At 45.5% G+C, this 18835-nt stretch overlaps 2 protein-coding genes across 2 annotated transcripts; one reads left to right on the top strand and one right to left on the bottom strand.

Moving 5' to 3' along the window:
- Positions 1–1687: 1687 nt before the first annotated feature.
- Positions 1688–2922, top strand: LOC135708074 (uncharacterized). The gene is made up of 4 exons (XM_065230021.1): positions 1688–1912; positions 1988–2373; positions 2440–2735; positions 2793–2922. Exons 1-4 carry the CDS (start codon positions 1846–1848, stop codon positions 2797–2799), a joined length of 756 nt encoding a protein of 251 aa, XP_065086093.1. The 5' UTR covers positions 1688–1845; the 3' UTR covers positions 2800–2922.
- A 309-nt stretch (positions 2923–3231) lies between these two features.
- LOC135708066 (trypsin-2-like) lies at positions 3232–17419 on the bottom strand. Its single transcript, XM_065230013.1, has 4 exons — positions 17221–17419; positions 3904–4179; positions 3724–3837; positions 3232–3648 (listed from the first exon to the last, which is right to left on the bottom strand). Exons 1-4 carry the CDS (start codon positions 17380–17382, stop codon positions 3271–3273), a joined length of 930 nt encoding a protein of 309 aa, XP_065086085.1. The 5' UTR covers positions 17383–17419; the 3' UTR covers positions 3232–3270.
- Between the last annotated feature and the right edge of the window lie 1416 nt (positions 17420–18835).

Raw genomic sequence — 18835 nt, 5'->3', positions numbered from 1 at the left:
AGTACAACGTTTTGATATGGCAGATTGTCGGCCTTCTTCTATTCTCATGGACCCTCATCTGAAGTTGCTCAAGTGTGAAGATGCGACACGGTTCACGAAGAAGTCGTACAAGGAGCTGATTGTTCATCTAGAACTGATATCTGCGCGACGGTAAGTTATTTTGCGAGTTCCCAGTGCTGTGCCACTGACAAGCATTGGGCTCAACTGAAGTGGATTTTGATGTACCTTCGAGCTACCGTTGACTACAAGTTTGTTTTCCGGCGGTCAGTGGAATCGGAAATACTTTCTGTGTATGCTGATGCGCGTATTGGGACAACAATCCAAACGACTGGCGATCCGACGGTTGCTGGTTAAGCTACATGGAGCAACGATCTCGTGGGCAACCAGGAAGCAGACATCGGTGGCACTGTCAACAACTGAGGCGGAATTCATGGCACTTTGTCAAGCTAGCTGCGAGGCAATGTGGGTGGTGAATCTATTGAAGATGCTTGATGTGGCAATTGCCTTACCGGTGACTGTATATGAGGACAACCAACCGTGTATTGCTATCTGCGAAGAACCGAGGGAGCATAGAAGAATGAAGCATATCGTCATTCAGTACTTTTTCCTGCAAGACCTCATTCTACAAAAGCAGATCAAGCTACAGTACCAACAAACCGAGGATCAATCAGCAGACATAATGACAAGAGGATTTCTTGCTCCTAGATTTGCAAAACTTTTTGAGGCGGGATGTTAGAAGTACAATTGATCGCAGCAATCTATGAATATACGATTGTATTAAGTCTAGAAAATAAAACTTTCATTCCTTTGTCAACCACCTATAACAGTAAAGGTGTATTTAGTTTTCACTTTGTTAAAAAAAACTATGAGAATGAGCATTACATATTTGTATAATAAATTGTGAGTACATCCATGGTCACATTTGTACAGTTTTAGCACAAACGAAGTGACAGACGACTAACTGGCGAAGAAATCCATTTAAATAATGTGGTTCACTGTAATAGAATTTTCTTGGAAGCTTGTGCCATCATCCACCAGATGGGTTAGTTTTTTTGTTTTGATTTGAACAAAGTTGATTTTGTGTACAATAATTCTTTGACAGTGTGCAAAGAGTGCGTATCATTTTGTCATTTTTTTATGCATTTCAGTTTTAAATAGAGTGAAAGAGATAGAACCAAAACATTCTAATACATTTGGTGAAAATGCTAGTACAATCCAGTAGTAGTGTTGCCATGTGGTACAATCCAGTAGTAGTGGTGTTGCCATGTGGTACACTGAAAAATTGAAATAGCAGGTTAGTCACCAAAGTTTTCGAGCCGCTCCATCTGTCACTTCGTTTGTGGTTTTAGTGTATCCGCGACATAACTTTCCTAATAAAAAAACATACCCGAATAATAGAACTATTCCATAAATGGTTTGGATGATACCCGAACACGTCATTAAGCAAAATAACCATACAAATTTTATTAGGGTTCTTTGGTCATTCCTGTCGCTTTGTCGGTGTTATTGGTCCGTGCACCGAAGAATGTAGTGCGCATTTTTCCGAGTGTACAGATAGACGAGAGCTTTTTCGAACCATTCGCGCGCATCGTTCGGGGATGCTTAGAAAAAGCTCCGCTCGCGCAAGCTTTGCGCATTTTCAAAGTTGGCGCTGCGCGAAAAAGCGTAACTGTCAAAAAACAAACAAAACAAGCAGGAAACGGATTTCTTGTGCTGCTGAGCAATTTTTGCTGGAATTTGTCCTTTAAAAACTAGTGAAACTCGATTTTCGGTCTTTTTAAGTGATATATTTGTGAAATATAGTGTGACGAAACTGGAAAAGTTAACTTTTACCTAGCAAAACCAATGGAATTCGACTGGGACAACATCAGCATCGGCGAGCCGGGTTTGAATACATCTGGCAGTTACTTCTGTAAGTTGGAAGAACAAGAAAACGGCGAAAACTATTGTATTTATGATGTTGTTTTCGATTGTTTTTGCTTTTTAGTTCGGGACATAAAGATGGAGAATGAAGTTGACCGGCAGCTGGACTGTGCTGCTTCGTCCAGCTCGTCGGAGCATAGTTCGGAGCGAAATCCCAACGAAAAAGCCATCAGAAATCAGCACCAACGGCAACAGGCCAAGGTGCGGCAAGATGCGACCTGCGATCGTGCCTACCAGTATGCACGGGTTTACGAGGACAAGCGGAAAGCCCTTCGAGAGAAGGAGCAAAAGCAGCTGCAGGAGATGAAAAAATTCCATGCCCGACCGGCACCGAACTTCAAGCAAGGCGCCAAGAAGGAGAATGCCGAACCTAAGTTTACGATCCCGGTGACACCGAAGCAGATGAAACCGGAGAGAATGAAGAAGGCGGCCATGCAGGTTAAGAAATTGGTATGATTTCGAAACTTTTACCGTTTCTTATAGCCTAATTTGAATTCGTTTGTTTTTTTTTGGTAGGAAAATCGCACCAAAGACCCGGAACCGTCTAAGGAATTCAAGGCACACGATGCCAAAGTCCTGAAGGAAGAACCGTTCAAACCGGCCCTGGTTAAGACCGTGGTCAAGCAGGCACCGTTCAATTTGAGAATGTCTTCGCGGTTGCAGGAGCGGAAGCAATACGACGAACAGCTGCAGCGGGCCAAAGAGGAGAAGGCCCGTCGCGGAGTGGAAGAACGACAGTTGGCCGATGATCGGGAACTGAAGTTGCTGCGCAAACAGAAGGAATTCAAAGCCAATCCCAATCCATTCAAGCAGTAAGTCTTTATGCTCGTACAACTTTCTCTATCTTATATTAATTTCGGAAGTCATAGAATGTAATCTCCGTGAGAATTTACCGCCACCCACAAAGGAACTCATATATAGAACTAGAAGTAAAACTGTTTTGCTAACTGCTAGCTGTGAGCGCACGCACAAACGTCTTCGAAAGAAAGCCTGGTTGGGATTTCACAAGGTTGAGCTGCCTCAATTGAATTGGAATGTAGGATCTTTGCTAATCTGGGAATAAATACCAACTTGTTATCGACTACGTTTCTTTAACATAGGGGGATCCCACCGACAATAATAGCTATATTGACTGATCGCTATCGTATTGATAAGGATATCTACCATTGGTGACGAAGCACTTTCCTAGTAATCGTAATTGATTATCGATGATTCGTGCTTCTGAGAGCACATGTTTCTTTTCGGAGCATGACAAACAACGAACAAACAAGTATGTTTACGAAAAATATAAATTTATCATCCCTAATCATACACAAATAATCATCTATCAATGTGCGTGGTCAGTCATCAAACACCGTGGACCAACCGTTGCACGAATCCATACATTAACCCGACAATTGTCAGCGCTAAACTGATTCCATCGAACGCTCGGTTGGCGCCGTTCTTCCGTATCCATTCCTGGTAGTATGCCACATCAGTGTACACACCGGGATAGGCCGCTTCTCCGCATCCGGCCCCATGCGAAACGATGCCTGCTAGCTGTCCGTTGCAGACAAAAGGACCTCCGGAGTCGCCTTGGCAAGCATCCCGTCCTCCCTGCCACTCGCCAGCGCAGAACATTCCGATCTTGATCGCACCTCTGTAGCTGGTAGTGCCGTTGCAGATCTCCGTCGGCTGTACAGTGACGTTGACGGCCCTCAGCACCGGCGTTGCCATTACGACACCCTACAACTCGGGAAAAAAAAAACTTCCTGTTAGAGATGGTTCGAAACATTCGTCGGTGAAAATAAGAGTACTTACAAATGTCGTAGTTCCCCAACCACTAGTTTGACATACAATGCCCGGGTTCGGTTTGTTTGTGGTCATCATGATCGGTCTAAGCGTTGGATGATTGGTTGGAATGGCCGTGCTCAGCTGACAAGTTTCAAAAGTTCAATTAATTGTGAAATCCTAGACACCTGGTGCTAAAGTCCCACTTACGATCAGCAGTCCCACGTCGTTGTCGAAGTTTTTCGGATTGTATCGCTCGTGGATGACCACACGGCTGACGTCGACGATTTCGGTGTTTGCCGTAGCTATGGTTCGGTTCAGGCTTCCTCCAACCACCCGGAAGTAGCTGGCCGCCCGCTTTCGATCGTTGTTGTCCACCAGACAGTGAGCGGCCGTCAGGACGGTACGGTTGTTAATGAGACTTCCGCCACAAAAGTGACCATTGCCGAACTTGGTCTGGTCGATGGTTTTTCGTCGGAGCGAGACCTGAAAAAAAAGGGATTGAAATCATTGTAAAAAGTAGGTTTGTAATGTGTATTCACAATGTTTGCTCGTCAACATAGGAGGATCTGCGGTAGCAAGTCAAAAGACCTTCAAGGGCGAATTCAAAATAGATTGTGCTACATTGGCCCGAATGTCACTTCCCCGAACGGGTGGGGGCCGGAAGGAGAATTTCGCGATAGAATAAATCGCGAACGTTTGTGACTTTACAACGTGTTTATTTCTCCCTTGTCCCAAACTTACTAACTAAAATCAACGTGGTCGCTTTTGATGCCGGGGTGTATCCAGGTGCGCGCTGTTGTCCAGTGTTGGCAGTGCACACCACATAGTCCCCCCCCCCCCCGATTACACCAGGAACCTGTCTCTATGTCCTGATGGTGTAATTTTGGTATTCTGATCTGGTGATGGATGCTCACTTATACTTTGATCGCAAATGAAAGCTGGTTTTAAGCGATCTATTGAAATCCTCTGTATCTTTCCCTTTGATTTCCACGTCCATGTTCTTCTCATATCGCTTCACTACTGCAAATGGTCCTTCATACGGTTGCACCAGAGGCCTCTTGACTGCGTCGATCCTGACAAAGACGTGGCTGCACTTGTTAAGCTCGGGGTTCACGAACACGGCTGGTTTTGCATGTTGAGCAGGATCAACTGGTTTCAGTTTGCTAAACGTGTCTCGCAATTGCTCTGCGTTCTATCGATATCCTGACTTGAACGTTCTAGAAACTCCCCGGGAATTCGCAACGTTTGACCATACACCAACTCCGCAACTGAACAATCAAAATCCGATCGGAAAGACGTACGCAATCCCAGCATTATCATCGGTAATTGATCACATCAGTGCTTCGAATCATCAGCCATTATTGCAGCTTTCAAGGTTCGATGAAATCGCTCCACCAACCCATTTAATTGTGGGTGGTATGCCGTTGTTCGGATGTGTTTGGAACCCATCGCTTTAGCCAATTCACGAAACAGCATAGATTCGAATTGCCTTTCTTGATCCGTGGTGACTGTTTCTGGTACGCCCAAACGAGAAATACAGATAACGCACATAGCCCGAGCGACAGTCTCAGCAGTTATGTCTTGAAGTGACGGTCGATGATTGTAAGTAGATAGCGGTTGCCATTCGATGGTGGCAACGGTCCCACAATATCCACATGAACATGTCGAAAACGGCTGTTTGGCAGAGGAATACTCTGAAGAGGAGCTACTGTGTGGCGATGAATCTTGGAACGTTGGCATTGTAGGCAGTTCTGCACGAGTAACTTAATGTCCTTGTTCATGTTCTTCCATACGAACCGATCCGCTACAAGTCGTCGAGTAGAACGCACTCCTGGATGAGCCACCAGCGACCATGGACATGTCGAAGAACCGCGTCACGATGCTGAGGTGGAATATATGGTCTTACTTTGTTTTGTGACACATCACAATACAGGGGTCTTGATGCTAAAGCTGTCTGACGCAATTCCAGTTTCAACGCAGAAGACGAATCCAGCAGGCCTTGCAACTCGTAGTCAATCGGTGTGGGCAGAGAAATCGTTTCTGTTCTGGATAAGGCGTCTGCTACCACGTTGAACTGTCCGCTGATATGAAGAATATCGTTCGAAAATTCCGAGATGAACCGCAAGTACCGCTCCTCGTATGGAAGACGACTGCTTGGACTTGAAGCCAAAGCGTGTGTTAACGGCATGTGATCGGTGTAAATAACGAATCTCCTTCCTTCCAGCATATGGCGAAAGTATTGCACCGACATCTTCATCGCTGTCAGCTCTCGGCCAAACGTTGAATAATATTTCACCTGAGCCGGCGAGAACTTTTCCGAATAGAAGCCCAGTGGAACCCAGTTGCTGCCGTTGAACTGCTGTAGCACAGCGCCTGCTGCAGTATTTGATGCATCGATAAGTAAACTCAACGATTTCGAGGAATCGTGGTAATGCAAAAGTGCGGTTTTCGCTAGAGAGCTTTTGCGTTGATCGAACGCTTTTCTGGCATTATCGGTTCAAGCTATTTTCCGACAATCGTTCTTTTTATTTCCAGGCATTAGGTTTCGGAGATCAGCCTGTAGATCAGACGCGTGCGCGACAAACCTCTTGTAACAGTTCCGTAATGCAAGGACGCACGGAATCGTCTCAATTCTTTCACGGTGGAAGGGATTGGAAAGTCTGTAACTGCCTTGACTCTATCCGGCAAGGGGAGGATTCCAACCTTGTTCACCACGTTTCCAAGAAAGTTTAGACTACTCTCCGCGAAACAGTTTTTGGCCATGTTTATAACAAGACCGTAGGATTTTAATCGTTGAAATACGCCCGCACATGATTATAATGCTCTTCGGGTGTGTGTTACGCGATACAAATGTCGTCCACAAAGACCACCACAAAATCCATATCGCTGAAAACCCTGTGCATGAACCTCTGGAATGTTTGACTAGCGATCTGGCACAGTCACTTTATTTAGCGCTCGATAATCTCCCACAAACCTCATTTCACCGGTCTTTTTCGGAACGCAGTGAAGTGGGCTCGACCAACAACTGCTGGAGGGACGATAAATGCCGAGATCGATCATAACCTGAAACTCTTTCTTGGCAGCACTCACCTTGTCCGGAGCCATTCGACGACACCGGTGCTACCGGTGGCCCTTTCGTCTGTATGTGATGAGTAACGTCGTGTTGCACTGCTGTTTTTATCATTGTCGGTATTGTGACTTCCTTAAATTCTGACAAAAGTTCTCGGAACGGATGATCTGCAGCAACTACTGTAACGCTGTGAACGGATGCATCAGTCAAACCTCCAGTCGATGAAAGCTTAGTTAAACCATCCATAAGGCCAATATGCCGAACGTTGCGAGAAAGTCAGCACCGATAATAGCAACTCCCACATCTGCCACGAGGAAAGGCCATGTGAAGCGCCGACGTAGTCCTCAATCTGTTGTGACGTATCGCTTATCGTACACTTTAATTCTTGATCCATTCGCTGCGTGTAAAACGAACGGTGTTGCACCTTTGCTCCTGTCCTTGTTTGTTGCTGGAATTATCGATACATCCGAACCGGTATCGATAAGAAATCTCATGTTGGATGAACGATCGTAAAACAGATTCTAGTTTTTTGGATTGTACTTACACGGCTCACGGCATTTCAAAGCACACCCCCCAAACATATTTCGTCGTCTTTCACTCGGCTTGATCTCGATGTGGATCGACTTCTGGAAGTACCTCTCGACGATTTGAGGTTACGTTCTTCTGCTGTCAATGCAGCAATTTGGCTTTGAAGCTCGGCGATGGTATCTGTTCCGGAGGAGCTGGTGGAGGCTGCGGTAACGTGTGACGATGGAGACTCGAGCATTTTGTCTGTCATCTCGGCGATGGTACCATCACTGATAGCGAGAACGGCTTTGACACTCGGTGGCATCCACTGGAGGAACAACATTTTCAGCAAATCATCCGTAACATTCAGGCCCGCAGCAAGTTCCTGCATTTTCGCCAGAAGATGTGTAGGACGCATGTCTCCGAGGTCGTAAGCGCCCAAAAGTCGCTCCAATCTTCCTTGCGCTGACACTTGGAATCGGGAAATCAAACGCTGCTTGATGGTTTCGTATTTGTTTTCCTCCGGCGGAGTCGTGACCAAGTCCGCTACATGGCTTATTTATTTATTTATTTATTACTTTGATATCTTCATCCGACAATTTGTTGTCTTAATGAATAATTCTTAGCATCAACATCAATTCATTCTTCTTAGCCTTGAGCGAAATTGAACAGAGTTTTCATTGAAGTCGAACAAATTATAAACATCGTTGAAATTGCGCATGACTGCACGTACTGGCTCGTTACCGTCGTAGTCTTGTCGCCAGCGTGGTAAGCGGAGAAATTCGGTATTCCTGAGTGCATAGCCGGGAATGTTAATGTCGATGAGAGCAAGAAGATTCGGTGCATCAAGTTCGGCGTTCAGTAGTTTCGCTACAAATATGACAGACTGGTCAATTTTCGCGACGATATGATAGAACTTGGTGGTCAAGAACTTCAATACACAACCTACTTCTGGTTTCGAAAGAGTTCTCGGAATGATCGGAATTTTCAATCAAGATATTTAACCGATCATAATAGGTGAGACCGTTCCAACGAAGAGACAGATGCTACGACTGGTGATGGGTGTATTTGATCCATTGGGGCTCGTATCAGTGTTCGTTATCCATGGAAAAATATTGCTACAGGAAGTGTGGGGAACTGGCATCGATTGCGACGATGTTCTGTCGGAAGACTTACTGCCGCTATGGATTAGATGGATAAAGCTTTTATGGAACCTGGATGAAGTAAGAGTAACTAGGTGTTATTTCCCTGGCTACGATCCAGAAAGTTATGAAAACTTGGAACTACATGGATGTATTTGTCGATGCAAGCAAGGGTGCGCCGTTGCATATTTTCGCATTATAGATAGAGATCAAATTCGATGTTCTCTGGTATTATCAAAAACGAAAGTAGTGCCTTTAAAACGTATGTCCATTCCTCGCTTCAAACTGTAGACAGCCGTACTTGGAGCCAGATTGGCAAAATCCATTGAAGAAAACCACACTTTGCGAATTAAGAATCGAGTATTCTGGTCAGATTCAAGAACTGTTTTATCGTGGTTGCGATCAGATCAACGAAGGTACCGGAAGTTTGTAGCTTTTCGAGTTGCTGAAATTCTAATTAGATGCGTCACAAGTGAATGAATGGCGGTGGGTTCCCTATCATCTAAACGTTGCAGATGAAGCTACTAAGGGCACATGCATTAATTATGTCACGCTAAATCGTTACGTTTTTGCTATACCTAAAGGGTGTTCCACATCAAATTGCATCACGGAAAAAACGCTGTAGAAAATTACCCCTTGGGTAATTTCGGTTGATAATTTGGGCAGAAATAGTTTAGGGTGCATTGTTTACACTATATTTTTATAGCTGTCAGTTTTTCGAAAGTTGAAAAATCCTCAACTCACTCATCGGGACAGCGGAAAACAACTCGGAATCGTGCAGTCAACGGTGAGTCGTGTGATTAAACGTTATTACGAAACTCTCAGCATCGAATGGAAGGAGAAATGCGGTCAGAATGGATGTTCTATTAGTGATCAGGATCACAAGCGTGTCGTGAAAGCGTTTAAGCGGAATCCCAATGCTTCGGTCAGGGATGTGGCCAATAAGTTGAATCTGTCCAAGTCTTTCGTTCAGAGAGCTAAGGAGTGGGAGGAACTGCATACGTACAAAGTGCAGAAGGCTCCAAATCGTGACGAAACCTCCATGTCTCATCATGGATGATGAGTCTTACGTCAAGGCGGACTTCCGGCAGCTTCCGGGGCTACTGTTTTTCAACGCCCAGCACAAGTTTGATGTTCCGGAGGAAGTTAGGAAGCAGAAACTTTCAAAGTTTGCCAAGAAATACATGATTTTACAAGTGATCTGCTCATGTGGCAAACGGAGTGCGTCGTTCGTGACTACCGGGACTGTAAACGGGGAGATCTACTTCAAGGAGTGCCTACAGAAGCATTTGATTCCTCTGTTGAAGCAACACGAGGGCCCTACGATCTTCTGGCCGGATCTAGTGACATTTAGAAAGTTATTTTCTATGTTCGAAAATCCCTGTGCTGTCGATCAACCGGTTTTCGAGAAGAACTCAGCCTCAGTTGTCAAAATTTAACTTCTTGTCTGTCAGAAGTAACCACGCGAGGATAGCATATAGTCGCTATATTCTTAGTTTGGCGGATAGAATTTCGATCTATCAAAAAGCGGAACCAATTCAATATTTTTTAGACCAACAATTGAAAAGGTACTATCAACTTTTATAAACCAAACGTTGATTATTCTTTCCTCGCCAATCGAACGCAAATTACCGGCATCATCGGATAGGGGAAACTTTCCTCAAACTAAGTTTGGTGTTAGTTTGCGTAGGCGAGCCTTGAGTCACGAGAAAAAGGTTTCCGAAGTTTTGTTCGCAATAGCTGAAGTGCTCTTTTCTGTTGTTGGTCGTGATTTGCTCGATTGGTTCCGCTATTTGACAGCTCAATTGGTTCCCGAGATTCTATCCGCCAGACTATGAATATAGCGACTATAGGATAGCAGGGTTACTCGATAACTTTCCATCGGTCAAATTTTAAGCAAAAGTTAAAATAATCCAACAAATAGCCTAAGGCTGTGTACCATTTGCCGAGTAAAATTTAACTTGTGGTTAAAAGTGACATTTCGAAAGTAATTCTGTATGTTCGAAAATCCCTGTGCTGTCGATCGACTGGTTTTCGAGAAGAACTCAGGCTGTGTTCCATTTCGTGAATTTTCACTTAAAATTGACGGATGTAGAATTTTCAATTAAACCCGAGATTAAACCTGCTATTGTACCAGACTTATTTCTAACAGACCAGGAATTAATTTTTACCAACACCTTCTCGATAATCGAACGATCAATAACAGAGGTATTTTCGAACATTATAATTTATTTTCGAAGTGTCAAATTTTAGTGAAAATTTACCAAATCAGTGGAAACATGTCAGAAGGGTATAACTCGAAACGTAAACAATGACTTTGAACGTCGATTTCTCTTGAATGAACACACACCCACGGAATCTGATGACACTAGCTCACAAACATTTCTCTGCCAGATGATTTAGTTAGTTTGAGTGAGTACGTAGTCATTCGTAAGAAACCGACGATCCAAGTCATTGTTTACGTTTCGAGTTAGACCCTTCTGACATGTTTCCCCTGAAATGGAACACAGCCTCAGCCACGGTTGTCAAAATTTAACTTCTTGTCTGTCAGAAATAACTATGCTCGGATAGCAAGGTTAATCGATTTTAACCCAAAGTTAAAAAAAATCGCCAAATCTCGATTACTTTTTCGAAGGGACGTATCAGCTTTTGTAAGAATGCATTTGATCGTCAATTTGACGTAGCTGGTAGCTCGTCCACGCGCACTATCTGATGGTAGTGTTAACATGCGTGGGCGAGCTACCAGTTACGTCAAATCGACGATCAAATGCATTGTTTACAAAAGCTGATACGTCCCTTCGAAAAAGTAATCGAGAAATGGTTCAGAGCCTGGTAGTTCAGACTACAGAGTTATAACATGTTATAACGCAATCTTGATGGTGGTTTCCGTGTTGCAATTATTTGACAACCATTATAACCTATTATAACTCTTTAGTCTGAACGTACTATAAGTTGAGAGCACACAATAAGCTAAAATGCGAGCATTAAGCTTGAAATGCGAAGAAGAAGAAGAACCTGAAGGGCCTCATGAAGAGTATCAGCGTGTATCAAAAAGAAGCCCAAATGCCATTCACGTCCCAGATAGTTAGGCCTATTCTGTGCGGCGTGTGAGATGAGGTGACACGCTGTCACTTCTGAAGTGGCAATTGTCACCTCGCGTGAGGTGACTCACCTCACCCGAGGTGAAAATTGTCACTTCACCATCACTTCACTGTCACCTCACCTCACACGTCGTGCAGAATAGGCCTAAGTATCATTTTGTCACGGGAGCACTATGGAACACAGCTGTTGGTTGACAATTCAAGCACGGAAGCAATGAGACTGCCGTTAACGAAATGCGGCAAAAATATCACGTGGCCAAACCGAGAGCTCTGTTCCGGAAAATCAAGAAAAACTGCATGAGGTGTAAGGTTTATCAAGCGACTCCAAACATTCCCATGATGGTTCCACTTTCTGAAGCATGTGAAACACCGTATATTCGAGCATGCATTGACTATTGACCTCTACTTGTCAAGCAAGGTCGCAGTGAAGTCAAGCGGTGGGTGGCGCAGTTTGTGTGTCTGACGATTAGAGCAGTTCATTTGGAGTTTGCCAGAGGCTTGTCGACAGAAAGCTGCAAAATGGTGATAAGGCGATTCATTGCACGGAGAGGAGCTCCGCTGGAATCTACAGTGATCAACGAACAAACTACATTGATGCAAACCGTTAACTAGCCAGGTAAATCCGTCAGTTGAATCAAAATCTGGCGCCAACTTTCACAAACACTGCAACACAGTGGTCATGGGAACGCATGGTTCGTTCGGTAAAAAGCACATTGGCTTCTCTTTCATCAACACACGATGAAGTACTTGTCACATTTTTGAATGATCAGTTATCGCTCAGCTTCTGAGACGTGCAGACGTTTTCTCGATTGCGCTTATCACTAGTGAAGCATTTACGTTTTGGATACCCTTCTATCCGCTGCGCCGCGTCGCGTGCAAAAGTGTTTCGCGATGTGGCGAGAAAACACTTTTAAGATTGACTATTCGCAGTTCTCCGTCAAGCCGTCGGTCGAAAAACTCTATGGTTTTTGTCGTGCGGTTCTCGGTCTAAATAGGGAAGACATTAAAAGACCTCAGTGCCACAGAGGTGGAGCATGTGCCTTCGTCAAAGTCAGTGACTTGACGCTGGCACAAAAAGTCGTTGACGAACATGACGGGAAGCATGAAGTGGAGTGTGAGGGGAAGAAACACAAGCTTCGGATCACGTTGGAAGATGGTAGTGTTGAAGTGCGGGTTTACGACCTTCCCGAATATGTGTCTGAAGAGAAAGTCTTCAGTTTCCTAAGTGCGTTCGGGGAAGTGATCTCAGTTCACGAGGTATCGTGGGGTGAGAGCAACGAATGTGAAGGCATACCGCTCGGCATATGGTCTGCTCGTATGCTAGTGAAGCGGAACATTGACTCGTGGGTCACCGTTGATGGAGAGCAAGCGTTCGTTGTTTACAAGGGACAGCTGCAATCCTGCCGCCACTGCAAAGAGCAAGCGCACACTGGCATATCATATGTCCAGAACAAAAAGCTACTGTACCAGAAAAGCTACGCGAATGTCACGAAGCAAACTGGACAGGCCAATAGGTCAACAGCCGGTCAGCAACCCAAAAAAGCTGGTGCGAAACCACCAAACACGAAACTAGTCGGTCAAAAATCCACTACTCCGCCATCGTTAAAGTCAGACGTTTTCCCCGAACTGCCGAAGAGCCAGAGTGAATTCTCAGGCCCGAAAACACACACGCGCAGCCAGCCTGCAGCAGGGTCTGCGCAAATACAACGAGCGCACAATGCGTCAAGTTCGTTCCTAACACCACCACAAGCTGTCGTGGCTTTGGATGACGTGTTCAAAAAGCCAGAAAATGAATCCTCCGCTTCCACGAGCAGTAGACGAAGCCGAGGAAAACCAGCCGGTAAAAAACCCCGCCGGGAAGACGACGACGACGAGAGGGACGAGGACAATCGCTTATAAATGGCTCTCACGTCGTACAACATCTCGTCCATCAACATCGGCACCATCACGAACCCCACGAAACTGAACGCGCTCCGAAGCTTCATAAACAGCCATAGCCTCGATATCGTGTGTCTACAAGAAGTAAAGAACGAGCAGCTCTCCTTGCCTGGCTACGTCGTTTTCTTCAATGTGGACCATACGAGAAGGGGAACAGCTATTGCCCTGAAGGATCACATCCAGGCCACTCACATCGAGAGAAGCTTAGATAGCCGACTGCTTGCGCTGAGAGTGCAAGACACAACGATCTGTAACGTTTACGCTCCCTCCGGCTCTTCGCTACGTGCAGCTCGGGAGAACTTTTTCAATGGGACGCTTGCCTACTATCTCCGCCATCGTACCACGCATGTCATTCTGACCGGCGATTTCAATTGCGTGCTTCGAACAAGTGATTCTAGCAGCCCAAACACTAGTCCCGCCCTCAAAACAGCCGTCCAGCAACTGCAGCTCCACGACGTATGGGAGAAACTGTGTCCGCGTGATCCAGGTTTCACGTACGTCTGCCGTAACGCACAGTCGCGACTCGATCGTATTTACGTCAGTAGTGATTTGCACGATCACCTGCGAGCAGCACATGCACACGTCTGCTCATTTACCGACCACAAAGCGCTGGTACTCCGACTTTGTCTCCCCCATCTTAGTCAAGAGCATGGCCGTGGGTTTTGGTCCCTTCGGCCCTATCTTCTGAGTGACGAGAACGTTGCCGAGTTCCAATACCAGTGGCAATATTGGACCCGGCAGCGCAGAAACTATGGCTCCTGGATCGAATGGTGGATTTTGTTCGCTAAGCCCAAGATAAAATGCTTTTTCAAGTGGAAATCTCGAGCCGTCTTCGATGAATTATACAGTGAACATCAGTATCTCTACAGCGAGCTTCGGTTAGCCTACGACGAGTACTACCAGCACCCTGAAATGATAACCACCATAAACCGGTTGAAAGGTGAAATGCTAGCACTTCAACGGAGATTTTCCTACACGTTCATGCGAATGAATGAAACACATGTGGCGGGAGAACCCATGTCAATATTCCAATTGGGGGAGAGGTGAAGGAAGAGAACCGTCATCACGCAGCTGCAGACAGAACAAGACGAAACGGTAGCAGAGCCACGAGCGATCGAGACGCATATGATGGACTACTTCTCGACGCTGTACTCGGAGGAGGAAACAGAAGAGAATGAGAACAGTTTCGTCTGCGAGAGTGTTATCCCACCCAACGACCCATCGAATGAAGCCTGCACGGACGACATTACGACGGCAGAAATCTGGTCTGCAATAAAAGCGAGCGCCCCACGAAAATCTCCCGGCGGCGATGGTATTCCGAGAGAGTTCTACCACCGCATGTTCGACGTCATCCACCGAGAGTTGAATCTGTTGATGAATGAGGCACTCAGCGGTAATCTACCTCCAGCGTTTGTCGATGGCATCATCGTACTGGTTAAGAAGAGAGGCGGCGACGACACAGCCCGTTCATATCGTCCGATCTCGCTGCTCAACAGCGACTACAAGCTCTTCTCCCGCATTCTCAAAACCAGACTCGAGCAAGTGATGAGAGAGCACCACGTCTTGAGCGACGGGCAGAAATACTCCAACTCAGAGCACAACATATTTCAAGCCACTCTTGCTCTCAAGGACCGGATAGCACATCTCCGCCACCACCGCCGTGCCGGGAAGTTAATCAGCTTTGATCTCGATCACGCTTTCGATCGGGTCCGGCACTCTTTTCTATTCGAAATCATGCGCTCGCTCGGCTTCAACCAGGATCTCATCGCTCTACTCTCGCGAATCGCCAGCCGGTCCACCTCTCGGCTGTTGATCAATGGGCACCTTTCTCGTCCGTTCGAAATTCAACGCTCTGTACGGCAAGGGGATCCGCTATCAATGCATCTCTTCGTTCTTTACCTGCATCCACTAGTGTGCAGACTCGAAAGAGTGTGCGGGAATGATCTGCTGGTGGCGTATGCGGACGACATCAGTGTGATCGTCACATCGACCAGGGAAATCGATGAGATAAATAGGCTGTTCACTCGTTTCGAGAGAGCTGCTGGCGCAAAATTAAATTTGCGGAAAACTGTTGCCGTCGAAGTTGGCCTTTGCGAAGGCAACAGAATCAACACTCAGTGGCTACAAACAGTCATTGTAGTTAAAATTCTGGGTGTTGTTTTCGCAAATTCAATACGACTGATGACAACGATGAACTGGAATGCGCTAGTGGGGAAGTTCGCGCAACAAATGTGGCTGCATACTCTGCGCACGCTGACGCTGCACCAAAGGGTCATCATGCTCAACACGTTCGGAACGTCCAGGATATGGTACCTCGCGTCCATACTACCGCCGTTGGGAGTGCATACGGCAAAAATCACATCAGCAATGGGTACGTTCCTCTGGAGAGGGACTGTCGCCCGTGTCCCAATGATGCAGCTGGCACGGTAACGGTAACGGTAGAATTGATTTAGCTGATTTGAACTTTCATCTTGATGTAGCAAATTGACGGTAAAACAAAAAAAACTTTGTATGCTAAACTGACAAATAAAACTTCACCTTTACAAAAAAAAAAAAAGGCCCAGCCAATGGTGAATTCGAGGCCGCTGACTTACATTCCTTTGGGGTCAGCTGAACAGGAAGCACTAGTGGTGTCAACAAACCAACTAGATTGCCAGTGGGTGATATCGTAACACTTCGTTCAAGCATTGTCAACACTTGCTGGATCAATTTTGGACTAGATGGATCAAGGACTATCTTCCTACTATTACGAAACAGACTAAATGGTTGGAAGATAAAGGATCAATTAAAGATGGAGATTTGGTTATCATTGTGGACGGGCGCATACGAAATAGTTGGACGAGAGGACAAATGGTGTAGGTGTTCCCGGGACGAGATCAACGCGTTCGTAAAAGGTGAAAACAAGTAGGACTGGAATTTTCCATCGACTGGCAGTTTTAGATATAGATCGTAGAGCAATACAGGCTGGGGAATGTTGTTGTAGAACAGGTAGGCGCTGCGTAGATTCAACTTAATTGTGGAATAGGAGTAGGCATTGGAAGTTAGGTGAACATAATCATTTCCAAAAGACCGAAGTCCAAGAGACAAGACCTGATTTGTTGCACGAATATTAGAAGATGAAACTATAAATGTGAGACAGAATATACAGAACGACAGTACAGCGCCACCTAGAGCCGCAAATGTGAAAGTGGCTCGTTCCGCCATTTGTCGATTTTTCCCATACAAACTTCGATCCTAAATTACTTCAAATTTTGGCAGGGTGTTTCTGACACCCCAAACTACCATTCCTGGAGGTAGCGTTTGAAATTCCATACGTTTTTTTTTCATATATCACTGAAACACTCCAATGGTGAGTCACAGACACCTCATTGATGCAAAATACTAAGTAGAAATAAATGCTAACTTATCACTTAAGTATAAATTCCGCTTGTCGATAGCATTGTTGACCTGCGCACTCCACAGGGGATCTGAATAAGTGGCATAAAGCATCCGAATCGAAGTGGTTGCTCAACGCCATATTGACGAAAGAACAAACGTAGGATAATATTTTATCGCGCCGCGGTACTTATCGATATCATCATTCCGACGAACGCACTCTTTCCCGCCAGAGAGAGACAATTGCAGCAGCGAAAATGAACTGCTCAATACAGTCGTTCAATTAGTCATTTACTGATAAAGGCTAACCCGTTATCATCGCCACCACCGTTTGTGACCTCGCGCAGAAGCAAACAGCGCACGGCCGTTCAAATGATTCAACCACACCCACCTGATGCATGGTGGCTAGCTGCAACGCTTCGAAACCTCCAATGATCCTGAGGTCGCTTCCGTCGTATCCTTCCCCTGTCGGTAGGGAGCTTACAGCGACCATAGCCAGCACGGCGACCGTAGTCGCCAGGAACCGAATCTTCTCCGTCGTAGACGTACACATTTTCCCTCACAACTCTAGTAGACGGGCTAACTACGAACTGTCCCGGATCGTCGCGCAAACTGGACTGGTTGATTGGCGGGACAGTCAGCGCCGCGTTATCAGCCCCCCGGAAGAATCCTGCCGATTGATGGTGAGAGTGTTGTCGTTATCGATGATAGGTATTATGGCTTCGAAAATTTTCGGCTGGACGCGCGAAGTGCACATGGCTTCAGCCTAGTGTTCGTGTGAAGGTTACACGCGGTTACAGTTCTGCGCGGGAGACAGTGAGCGATTGCACATTAATTGGTGATGATAAGTCGATTGGAGGGAAAGCATATCTTATCGAACCCGTTGGAACGTGATTGGTGCTGTTCTATGGCGTTTCCTTCCAGTTGTCGTCGCCGTCGCCGTCGGTGGGCATTCGTCATTTTTTTCACGGCTACGACTGGTGCTTGATTGTTTGTTTTACGACGATTATATTAAAGCACTACAGATTGACGGTTTATGGATATTGGAAATTGGGTAATTCATTATCATGATGAATCATGGCACTCCAAACTAAACCTGACTTCTGCCAGTCAGTGGTCGTGGATGTGAAGTGGCCTTGTATCGGTTTCAACTGCAAAAAAACGAATCACCAGATAAAAAAATATAATGTACTACAGGCGTCGACTATAGATAGTGTGGTTCATGAACCGATTTTGCCGTGTTACTTTTCAGAAAGTGTGTTTGAAGGTGCAAACAGTGGGATTCAAGGGAGAAAGGCATGTTCGATGGTGGACTTCAGGGACGTGTTGAACTGGTATATCCGACAGGGTGTCTGCGACCTGAAATAAAATTGGTGCGGTAGTGTACGAGACACGACCGCATGGTTGACGTAGACTACGTTAAGCTGTGTAGTGAAATTCTCGTGCATTTTTCTAGATATTGATTTAAAATACCGTAGAGATATGATTTCGGTCCTATGTACATATTTTGGATTTCTTACTTAGTAAAACTTGGTTAAATTCAGGACCTCATAAAAATGCGAATATATAGGGGAAATGGATGTAATGTCGGCCTAAATGCTCCTAATTTCGGCCCATACATAAATTCAGCAATCGACTAAATTTTCAATAGCGACCAAAAATATCCATTAGTACCGTCTCAATGACGCCTTCATCTAGATAAAGTTGATTAATAGCTGATTTTTAGCGATGGGCCCAATCTTAGATCCATAGGCCAACATTAGAGCCATTTCCACTATTCTATTAGTAAGGCTTTCTTCAGGTGATTCATTGCAGCGTCCAACAATGACTTCAAGGTTTGGCACAAATCTTGGACGGTTGTGACATCACTCATGAAATTGGTCATCGGGCGATATTCGCCGGGGAGACCAGCCAGCAGCTACGTTCCTATCCATTAATCGGAGATCGGGAAATTCATCCCGTTCAGTTGATGAGCAGTGGTCACAATTCGGTTGACGTAATCGTCC

Source organism: Ochlerotatus camptorhynchus, unplaced genomic scaffold (genome assembly GCF_037179485.1).
Source record: "Ochlerotatus camptorhynchus isolate MF236.1 unplaced genomic scaffold, CSIRO-AGI_Acam_v1.1 ptg000325l, whole genome shotgun sequence".
NCBI classification, from domain to species: Eukaryota; Metazoa; Arthropoda; class Insecta; order Diptera; family Culicidae; genus Ochlerotatus; species Ochlerotatus camptorhynchus.
Note: the sequence above shows the minus strand (reverse complement) of the source record. Positions and strands in the feature narration are given on the sequence as shown.

What these genes read in the sequence shown, in the direction of transcription:
- LOC135708074 (XM_065230021.1), top strand. Translation starts at nt 1,846, where the DNA reads ATGGAATTCGACTGGGACAACATCAGCATCGGCGAGCCGGGTTTGAAT. An exon ending in TACATCTGGCAGTTACTTCT is followed by an intron (nt 1,913 to 1,987) that starts GTAAGTTGGAAG and finishes TTTGCTTTTTAG; the next exon opens with TTCGGGACATAAAGATGGAG. An exon ending in CCATGCAGGTTAAGAAATTG is followed by an intron (nt 2,374 to 2,439) that starts GTATGATTTCGA and finishes TTTTTTTGGTAG; the next exon opens with GAAAATCGCACCAAAGACCC.
- LOC135708066 (XM_065230013.1), bottom strand. Translation starts at nt 17,382, where the DNA reads ATGTGTACGTCTACGACGGAGAAGATTCGGTTCCTGGCGACTACGGTC. An exon ending in AGCTAGCCACCATGCATCAG is followed by an intron (nt 4,180 to 17,220) that starts GTGGGTGTGGTT and finishes CTTTTTTTTCAG; the next exon opens with GTCTCGCTCCGACGAAAAAC. An exon ending in ACGACGTGGGACTGCTGATC is followed by an intron (nt 3,838 to 3,903) that starts GTAAGTGGGACT and finishes GAAACTTGTCAG; the next exon opens with CTGAGCACGGCCATTCCAAC.